The 10,661-nt window shown below is 40.3% G+C and overlaps 3 protein-coding genes across 4 annotated transcripts in view; all 3 read left to right on the top strand.

Annotated features, from left to right (window-relative positions):
- Window positions 1-10,661, top strand: part of LOC102012951 (olfactory receptor 52N2) — a 163,249-nt gene that overhangs the window by 58,108 nt on the left and 94,480 nt on the right. The window lies entirely within an intron of this gene.
- Window positions 1-10,661, top strand: part of LOC106146227 (olfactory receptor 56A4-like) — a 99,394-nt gene that overhangs the window by 58,120 nt on the left and 30,613 nt on the right. The window contains exon 2 of the mRNA XM_005380108.2: window positions 9,858-10,066. Within this exon, the coding sequence (XP_005380165.1) occupies window positions 10,016-10,066 (51 nt within the window). The 5' untranslated portion in view covers window positions 9,858-10,015. The remainder of the gene's footprint in view (window positions 1-9,857; window positions 10,067-10,661) is intronic.
- Window positions 5-967, top strand: LOC102010149 (olfactory receptor 52K2-like). The gene is given in 1 exon segment (XM_013511736.1): window positions 5-967. A coding segment is annotated over 1 exon segment (963 nt).

The raw sequence follows: 10,661 nt of genomic DNA, 5'->3' as shown, positions 1-10,661 counted from the left end.
TAGGATGATGACCTTAAGTCTTTCCAATAATTCTCACCTCTTTTCACATACTTTCCTCTTGGCTGGCATTCCAGGGCCGAGTGCTGCCCACATTTGGATCTCAGCTCCCTTCTGCTTCATGTTTTTTCTGGCACGGACTGGAAACGGTGCCTTGCTTTTGCTCATCTGGACGGAACATAGGCTTCATCAGCCCATGTTTTTGTTTCTTGCCATGCTCTGTTTTGTGGACCTGGTCCACTCTCTCTCCACTGTGCCCAAGATGCTGGCCATTTTCTGGTTTGGTGCTACAGCTATCAGCTCCCACGCTTGTCTTTCCCAGATGTTTGTCATCCACGCCTTCTCTGCCATGGAATCTGGGGTGCTGGTGGCCATGGCCTTGGATCGCTTTGTGGCTATCTGTAACCCTTTGCACTATACAGCCATCCTAACCCCAGCTGTTGGCACCAAGATTGGAGGCCTGGTGGTGCTGCAAGGTGTGGGACTGACCGTTTTCTTTCCAAGTCTGGCTCATCGGCTGCCCTACTGTGGCTCACACACAATTAATCATACCTACTGTGAGCATATGGCAATAGTGAAGCTGGCCTGTGGCACCACAACTGTGGACAACATCTATGCCTTTGCCGTGGCAATCTTTCTTGGTGTAGGGGACATGGCCTTTATCGCCTACTCTTATGTGCAGATTGTGAAGACAGTGATGTGTCTGCCTTCTCCTGAGGCGCGTGCTAAAGCAGGCAGTACATGTACAGCCCATGTCTGTGTCATCCTTTTTTTCTATGGGCCAGGCTTTCTTTCTGTGGTTGTGTAGAGTTTTGGGCCACACACAGCCTCTGATGCCAAAGTCATCCTTGCCAACCTCTACTTGCTTCTGCCTCCTGCCTTGGATCCCATTGTCTATGGAGTCAACACCAAGCAGATTCGAGAGCGGCTGTTCACACTTCTGTGCACTGCACATATTGAACCCACTTGAGTATAATTCTCATTAGTTGGAACTTAGGGGACAGGGTGGCTCTTCCCCAGGGTGTAGAAGCCCCACAGCCACATCGCTTGTCCGGTGGGGATAGTGAACATGAAGCAAATGAAGTTATTTCAAGTGATTGTAAGTTGAGAAATGTTTTCTGTGATGTTTAGATATTGGATGAAGGACTAAGAAGGGTTGTGATGTCTCAATTGGGCAATCAAAAAACTCTTTTTGTTATTTTTTTATCCTAAAACTTATAGTTTATTTGTCTTGGTACTATAAATGCATACATTTATAAATGCTAATTGAGAAGCAAGACTTAATAGACCCGGATTCAAGTGATTGAGGGGAGATGACCTGGATGCCTATTTTGGACATAAGAAAAAATGGAGCACTACATCATCCTGTCACTCACAATCTGTACATGAGATTGTTTCAACCTTAACCACCAGCAAAGCTTTGACTTCAGAGAAAGAAAAGCAGCAAATTATGGAGATAGTATAGCATTCATTTATGAGCGGAACTAGGATACTCATGTTCCGTCTTACTCCAAAATTGTAGATAAAGATTTCCTTATTCTATATATATTTTTAGTCTGTTTTTGAGATGGATAACTTTTGATGCCACCTCTTATATTACTTTTTAATTAGTACACATTTACAATACATAATGTTTACATTTCTTATGTGAAGTTGGTACAGGTATACAACACATCTCAATACCCTATAATAGTATATATTTTTAATCTTTGAAAGTAATGATAACATTTATTTCATCATTTTTAGTGTCAAGAGCAGAGGCTTGACTGAATCAAACTCCTAAGTTAATGGCCACACAATAATTACTTCTCTAATTCTTTTTCTTTCTACTTATTTTTTGTGTTCTTTCCTCTCTTGCTTATTCCCTTTTCAATGCCTACCGCTGGTATTTAATTGCACCTGTTGTTGATCTGTACTTACATCATACATATTTTTGAAATAGATGATACGGTCTGTGTGTTATATCTTCCTAGCATATATAAATGCCCTCTTTAAGTTCCTCAGAAGTGTATGTTATCTCCATCCAGGGTTAACTGAGCCCCTGTTCACGGTAATACAACTTCCTGTTCTTATCTTTACATTATCTATTCATCCTGAACATCAGTTCAAAACTCACTTCCTTGGAGAACACTTTCATGATCACTCATTTTCTGATCTCAGAGTACTGTATATGTTCCCTTAATTATCTATCATAATTTATAATTATATATATTTGATTAGATGAAGGACCTCTGTCTTGCCTATCTAATAGATAATGATTTCTGTTGTATTTTTAGTGTAGTTCCTAGTATATTATATGCTCTCCATAAGTGTTGGTTTCATACATAAATCTTATTTTAATAGACTGTATTACTATTAGCATATTTCCTCATCAGTCACATTAATATAATAGGTGATTTTGAGTAAATGACCACACAAATCTCCATAATAAGCATTTGGTGTATTTACATTGAAGAAATAAAATGAACCATTGTCATCATGATCACCATTAATACTACTGCCTTTGCTGTCATCAAGGCTAACATTCCTCTAACTTAGTCTTTAACTTAGTCTCTAACTTAGTCTTTTCAAAATTTTGGTTCATTAATGGTGATAATTTGGACACTGCATAGAGGCACTGAAGGGCATGCATACTCTTATAAGACAAACACACTGCTTTGTATAAGGACAGAGCAAACAGAAAACAGCATTTATCTTCTTCATTGCTCTTTTTCTTTTCTTCATTATTTCCTTCCATATCTCGAGTATTTACTAGGCTTTCAGGGTAAGGTGAGACTAACTTGAAAATGCAAAAATGACAATACAATTTGATAGTGCTGTGGTAGGGGTTAGTTGCAAATTGTAGAAAACTAATTCTCAGGAGTGGGACGTCAGCTGGGTTTGGTTGAAAGGACAATGTGAATGGCCAACATTGGCAAGACTCTAAGCCTACCATGGAGGGAAGCTGGCACAATTCACCCTTTGTGCCCCAGGGGAATCTACTTCAGCTCTTGCTCCTAAGTGGCTTCCTCTTCATACCACATACTGCAGTGTCATTTTTCTTTGTTAAATATTAATCTTCAATATTATTGGAAAGGAGGTGGCTCTTCCAATCCAGGGCAAGCAATGCAGGTTGATCCTATCCTTGTTCTGCTCCACAGGTGGGAGTGGAGCAGAGCTCTGCAGGTAAAGATCAAGAAAGGCTACCATCAAAGGACTCAGAAGTCTAAGTGGTTTGGGTGAACTAATTTTGAACAATTCTATTCTGAATATCTTGTATTAGTGAAAAAAAAACTTATTAATAAGGACAGCTTTTCTGTGTTGGCTCTTATTTCAATGTACCTCGGTCCTTTAGGTAAAGACTTCACACACATTCTCATTTAACGTCCTCAAAATGCAAGCAGAGCGAGTGTCATCATTATTCACATTTTATGTCAGATGAAAATGTCTTACTTCCCATTTAGTAGGGACCATTTATGTTCTCAGACCTTTTCTATCTCTGGATTAGCGGTGAGTTTAGTGTGCTTCTTCCCAAATACAATGTTTTTCTTGTAAAAACAGACAAGCAAGCAAGCAAGCGCAAACTAGTGCCCTCTGGGATTAATACCATCCATGCACACCTCCCTGTACTGCTCTTACTTGATGTTATCTCTTTTTGTTACTCTCCTTCATTGAGCGATGACATGGCCAAAATCTTCTATTTTTTGGTTCCCCATGATCCTGGTTGGAAACATTAGTATCCATGTGGGTGGCTTTTCACGTTCCCTATTTCTTGATCTCCAAGGATTCCTACCCATCTACCATTCCCATGACATGAACCTCTCTAGAGAGCTCTGCATTTACGATCTGATAGGTACTATCTTTGTTTTTTTATTTAAAATTTTTTTTATTTTAAAGGAAATAGTACAAAAAAAGGACAATAGCAAAAGACAAACAAAACAGAGCAATCTTTTCATTTAAACATTTTTCAATTTCTATAGCTTATATCTCTGAAAATAGTTGTCTAGCTGATTCTCCAGAAACAGGGAGACAACTTTTGCAAAAGGGAAGGGGCCAGAGAGAGGGGCAGGAGAGGAAAAGGACCAAGATTCAGGGGAGATGGGGGATGGAGCAGAGGGGAAGGAGACATAAAAAGAATTTAGCTGTGCGCTCTCTTTGTTTAACAAGTTCTATCCTTTCTCCTAGGAGGACATTTTGTTGATGAGATCATGTATCAGTCTTCTGCTTCAAATCCTTCATAGCTTTCCACAGCTCTTTAACATGGACTAAAGGACCCTATGTAGGGGTGATTCTTGCTTACTGTCTAGGTTTATTTCCTGAATTAAAGAAAAAAACAAAGATTCTGTTTCTTCTTGGCTTATAGATTTTGTGCCCTCAGCTGACTCTTATAGCCACTTTCACTTTGAACCGGTTCTTTTGGCTCCTAAATTGGATGAAGGAAGTCCTTTGTGAGCTCCCTAGATGGGAAAATTCTTTCTATTGTGTACATTCAACACACTGTAGTCTTAATTGAAAATACTTATAAATGCTCTTAACTACTTAGGTGACCATGTACTTAATATATATCATCCAATGACTCGCAGGGACTGTTTTATGACACTATTTTTTTTTTAAATATCAGTGGAATACTTAGAGTTTGGGAGATATTCAAAACAGGTGGTTTTTGACTTCTGATAGAATTATGTGCCAAAGAACCCATTTCAAATTGAAAATGCCATAAGTCAAAAATGCGTTTAATAAGCCTAACCCATTGGCAATCCTAGCAACACGGTACACTGTAGAATATCACTTGCACTCTCATGATTGTGTGACTGACTGGGAACTACAACTCACTGCTGCTGCTCAGCAATAATTTTTTTATTTTATTTTATTTTTTTGGTACCGGGAATTGAACTCAGGACCTTGTGCTTGCCAGGTAGGTGCTTGTGCTGCTGAGCTATATCCCCGGCCCTCAGCAATAATGTTTTATTACATATTGCTAGCTTGGAAAAGATCAAAAGTTAAAATTGCCTAGTTCCTACTGCATGCATATAACTTTTGCATCTTTATAAAACTGAAAAATTGGATGGTAGGGAAGGTGTATATTTATTGATTAAACAAGGCTTTCTACAAGCTGTGAGTGAAATACTTGTTGTTATGGTTGATACATTGTGTCAACTTGGGGAGTCTAGAGGTTTGGCTAAGTGACTCAGCAGGAAGCCAGGGTGCTTACTTTGTATACATCCTGAGCCTGTGGAAGAGGAGGGCAAAGATTATGTGAGAGCTACACACCCCTTAGGTGGGGGTAGCCTGTTTACAAAGTAAGGCAGGGAAAAAAGCTGCTTGCCGCCATTCCTCCAGTTTTGCTCTGGCTGTTTGCTGTTCAGCTGCCATTCCCCCCTTTGCTCTTGTTGCTTTGCTACCTTTTGCCTCGGAGCCAGCCAAGTATGGACGGAAACCTCCACAAACTGTAAGCTAAATAAACCTTTCCTTCCTTCATTTTGGGCGTTGGGTATTTTGTCTCAGCAACGAGAGAAAAGTAACCAAGACACTTGTTGACTGGGTGAATGAAAGGATTGCACACTTGAAGCATTATTCTCAAAGGGAATGAGGCATTGGGTGGAATGCTAACTAGTTTAGTCAAAGATGGGGCCATGGGAAGGATCTTCTGGGTAATGAGGAGACATGGCAGCAGAAGGCTGAGTCCATCTCCGTGAGAATTTCCTGGAGTGGACTGTCTGAAGAGCCCTGCGCATCAAACACTTGTTATGGCAATGAGGTTGATGTCCTTGAGTGGTCACATTCCTACACAGTAAAGCTCTCAGCTCATCTAATACATGTCTTAGGTTGAGCACAGCAGAAATGGAAATGGAAGGAGAGGTCTGCACGCAGGACTTTTATTGAGGAGTACCCATGGGAACAATGACTATCCAGGAGTGAGGAGAGTAGGATGAGCACAGAAAGATGTCAAACTGTGACCCAGTTTTCTCAGGTACTTCAGTTAGCCCAGTGGGACCACCTGAGCTGGAATGATGCTGCAATGTTGTTTAAGTTGAATAAAGTGGGTTAGGTCTTTGTATCCTTACATCACCAGTGGCCACAGCTGGCATAGCTCTTAAACTTCCCAGATGAGGACCTTGAAGGGCTGTGAGAAGGTGAAGAAATAAAGACAAGATACAGAAAGCTGGGATCAGGTGGAGCCCTCTGTCTGGATGGGAGGAAAAGGAAGTGGTCAACCACTGCAGTGTGTTTATTTATACATTTTGTAGGGTTGACATCACGTGACACCTCTCTGCCTAGCAGCCCATTGCTTGGATTGCCTTGGGCACCTGGTGTTCTTTGGACTGGTACAGCTTGTTCACATAGCTCATCTCAGGTGCTGTTTGTTCTTGGATTGGCCTTACTCCAGCCCCTCATGTATGATCATTCTCCAACTTCAGCTGCTCCCCACAACCAGTGATTGTGTGTTAGCAAAAAAGAAGGAAAAGTAACCTTCGGTGAAGCAGCTTTGTTCTTTTTACCACAAAAGTGACTCAGTTATGAGGTTCTATCAGCCAATATGCCTAGAACTGAGAGGAATAAACACACTGAAGATTGCCCTGCAAGAGTGAGAAATCTGAGCTCCAGAGCAGTTTGAGACTTCCCAGTTGGCAGAAATTGATGTTTTCTAGAAAAGCTTAGGGATGTACAGGGTTGGGGTATAGGTAACACTGGGCAGAGATGAGCCACCTGGTTTGGTACAGGTGCCACTACCTGCTCTGACTCCCTGCCCGACAACCTCTCCCTGTGGGTAATACCTTAGCTCCTTGTGCCTCACACCAATCTGCAGGCTCATTTTGGCTTTGGCCAGGTGTTTCTCTAAGTCCTCTGAGACCTTCCAACTGATAATAGCATCCTACCATCTCAGTACCTATTCACAGTCACTGTCCATGCTTTGGGGAAACATCAAGAACGGACTCTCATGGTGAAAATGACGGAACCAGTGGTGAGACGGTGCAACAAGACATCAAGTGTAGAAATTGAGGTCAGGCTCAGGGCTTATGGTTGGGGGAAGTGTACTGACAACTGGCCTCTTCTTTTCTCACTGCCTTTATGATGAGGATTTATTGTCTTGGTTTGTGTGGTTCTAGCTGAACACCTCTGAGTAATTTCAAGTTTATTTCCTTGTGAATCAGAGTAGTTGTTCTCTTCTGTTCTGACATAGGCATTGTCATAGAAAATTGAGAATAATGACAGAAATTCAGGGAGAACACATTGATACGAGCTAGTTTATGTGACTACAGACAACTGCAAATATCATGAAACCTTCAGGATTAGTTGAGGCATTCATGGGGCATTCAGCATGATGTGAGGTTGGCATTCTCACCACTCATACAGTGCATGATGATGTAGCTCTTTTATTCAAGGCTTGGCACAGCTAGGAGGCATGTTTCATGTCTTTGCAAAAGTTAGCAACATAGAACTTGAAGGATGTGTTTGATTTTCTCTTTAGCGTTCAGAGACTGTTATGCAGCCCTTTTGAATGAAAAATTCTCTTAATCACCGTTACTCCCAAGCTAGGGAAGAAGATCATCAAGGACATTAAACCGGAGATGAGGAATGTCTAGAGCTGAGCAGGGGGAGGATATGGTGGAAATTTTCTGACTGTTGGAATTTTCTCCTTTTCCCAATTCTCTGTGTCTTGCTGACTCAACACTAAAAGGGGCATCCTAGAATAACTCCCAGAGATCAGGAGAGTGCCCTGGTCAGGCATATTGTATAAATATGTGTGTCTGATTTGTCTTGCCTCTGGGTGCTTGATTTCTCTTATCTTCATCTCTTATTAATGGTCATTGTCATAGAGCACTATTTTCTGTGCCCTCTCCTAATATCTTTTTGTCTATGTTCTTGTCTGTCCCTTTTTTTCATTTTCAGGAAGTTCAGTTGACTGTTAAGAAAGAGATCAAAGAGAGAGAATTAGGTCACACACTGGAGAGGAGCCTTCTTGCCCACTTAGAGGCAGTGGAAGAAGTGACTACTAGTGGCCATAAGAACCCCTCATTTCTGACACACATCTAGGATTTCTTCCTACCCTCTTAGGGTGGAAAGATTCAGCAGGGGCTATTATATCATGACACACTCAGGGTTTTATTTAGGATAAGGAGCATTGAGTTGCCTTGGTCCTGTTTTTTAAGTTCAGACTCTGCCTTGCCGAGTTCCCACAATTCCCACTTTTATGACATCCATATACTTATTTATTCATTAATTTAATCATATGCATATTAATTTATTTATCCAATGTTACTGAGTGCCACCTAGATTCCAGTCATTTCTGGAGCTTGCCCTGAGACTCCTGCAAATAAGGCATAGTCCCTACTCTTTAGGGACTGACCTAGTAGTTTTACAGCATAGGCAATCATTGCAGTGATGCACCAGTAAGGGATTAGGATAAGGAAGAAAATGAGAGACGTCATACTGCCTTACAGAGTCCAAGCAGAACTTCACAAAATACAGGTGGTTTGCACTGAACCTACATGAGTTAAACTATGTCAGTTCTGTGTCAATTATTCTCTCTTCTTTGTCAAACAGGTAAATACATCTTCGGCTTTAGGTTTCTGGGAATAAAGTCCCGTCAGCTTTTCCTCTGAGGATCACATAAGAATCTTTTATTTATTTTGACTATTAATACTTAACAAGCATCTCAGGGCTTTTCCTCCAAGTTCACACATCTCAAAGCACAAAGAAGGAGGTTATTCTCAGGGACCAGTATCTCTGCTTTTCTCCTTCACCTGCAATAGTTTGGCTTCAGCTGCATATGCCCTATGACATTGCTTCTGTCAAAGCATGGGTGCCTTCATAACTGAACGACTATTTTAACTTCTCAGCTAAAAACAGGAAATGGGCTGAAGCTTAAAGCAGAGGAATTAGCTAAGAAAGAGAATCAACTTTCTGTCTATGGAATGTCAAGCACCGAAAGGTGAATTTCTGTGTAATTTTGAGATTCTCCTGGAGGTCTCAGTAGAAATGTCGCTGCTACTGACTTTAGAAAAAACCACAAAGGCTTGTAGATACATGCCAACCAGGCATTTCAGATTTTATACTTATTATGGTTAGAATCTCAGGGCAATATTATAGGCACCACTGAGTTTTGAAAAAGACACACTGGGTGAGCTATAGATGTGCAGCCCACATGAACAGAGACAATCCTAACTTCATCTTTACATGTGCATGTGGACTCTCTGGTATTGGAAAATACTATTTAAGAGTGCACTTATCTTTTAAGACAAACACACAGACACAAACACATGGTTTCAGATTTTTTGCTGCAATGTTTGAGGCAGAGTGAATCATATAGGTAAGGTTAAACAAATCACCTATTTGTTTGGTACTTGGAGATGTCAGACACACTGAATTATTGTAACAGTCATGGTGAGAGACAGGCATATGGAAAATTTGAAGCAGAGGAGAATCACGGAGGCAAAGCAAAAAGAGAAAACTGTGATCTCATATTTAGTCATCCTTTAATGCTGGTGTTAATGATAAAGACAACTATCATATATAGAATAACATACATCAAGTCTCTACTTGCATCATTTAAGATTGATGTTTATTCTATTAATAAATGAAGAATTCAAGACTTAGCCTAAATTGCCTACCAAAGTTTTATTCCTAGCATATGAAAAGGATAGAGCATAAACCCGTTTTCTGTCTCCAAAGTTTTATTTATTTGCCTGCATTGTGTTTTTTTTTTTTTTTGGTTTTTCTCTGGTACTGGGAACTGAACTCATGACCTTGCACTTGCCAGGCAGGTGCTTTTGCCGCTGAGCTAAATCCTCAGCCCCTATTTGCCTGCATTGTGAAGTGATCTCCCATGCTAGCTTTTGAATACCAAGGTTAATGAAATGTGGTTCTCTCTCTTAAAGCATTAAGGCACTGAAAGGATTTTTACAGTGGTGATATATCACACAGTTATGGATGAGCAAAAGGGCATCATAAAGAGCTCCTAACATAATATATTGATCTAACACAACTAAAGAGTCCATCTAAAGGGGAAGAAGGAATGGACTCTGACTCTTGAGGAATGAGATGGATCACTTTCTATAAAGGAGGAAGAAGAAAGAACACACATGAGGTATGTGCAAAATAAGATGGTGTGCTCATATAACTCCAAAAATGTTGTGGAAGCTAAAGCAGACTATACATGTGGGAATATGTTACCTGTAAGACATAAGGTACATACAAAAGATAACCTTTGAAAACCTTGTATGCCTGTCTTAAATGCGTGATTTTATTCCCTGCATTTAGTTCACTGAAGGACTTTAACCACAGGAGTGACATGATGTCATGGGCACTTCAGGAAAATCTGTAATCTCAGAGTTGAAAATAGGTTGGGAAGGGGTTCATAGTAAGGGCAGTAAAACCTAATGAAACAATCCAGTGTGAACTAAGGTAGTCAGTGATAATTGGGGTGTGAGAAAAAGAAGTATCTATAAGAGAGGTTAAAAATATGGTCAGTGGGAATTGAAGGGTTAACAGGGAGGATATATAAGAATGCATAAAGATAGTTTCTACGTTTCTAGATCAGGTTGGATATATAATAATGTAATTCATAAAAAGTTTGTCAAGAGATAGAAGAGATTGGGAACAATAGGAAGGTTTATCCAGTCTTGAATATGCTGTGTATGGTATCTGTTAAAGAAGCAAATGGAAAAATGGACTTGAGGTTT

The sequence above is a fragment of the Chinchilla lanigera genome, unplaced genomic scaffold (genome assembly GCF_000276665.1).
Source record: "Chinchilla lanigera isolate Chin_1 unplaced genomic scaffold, ChiLan1.0 scaffold00013, whole genome shotgun sequence".
NCBI lineage: Eukaryota > Metazoa > Chordata > Mammalia > Rodentia > Chinchillidae > Chinchilla > Chinchilla lanigera.
The sequence above is the reverse complement of the archived record's forward strand: the minus strand, read 5'-3'. Positions and strand labels throughout refer to the sequence as shown.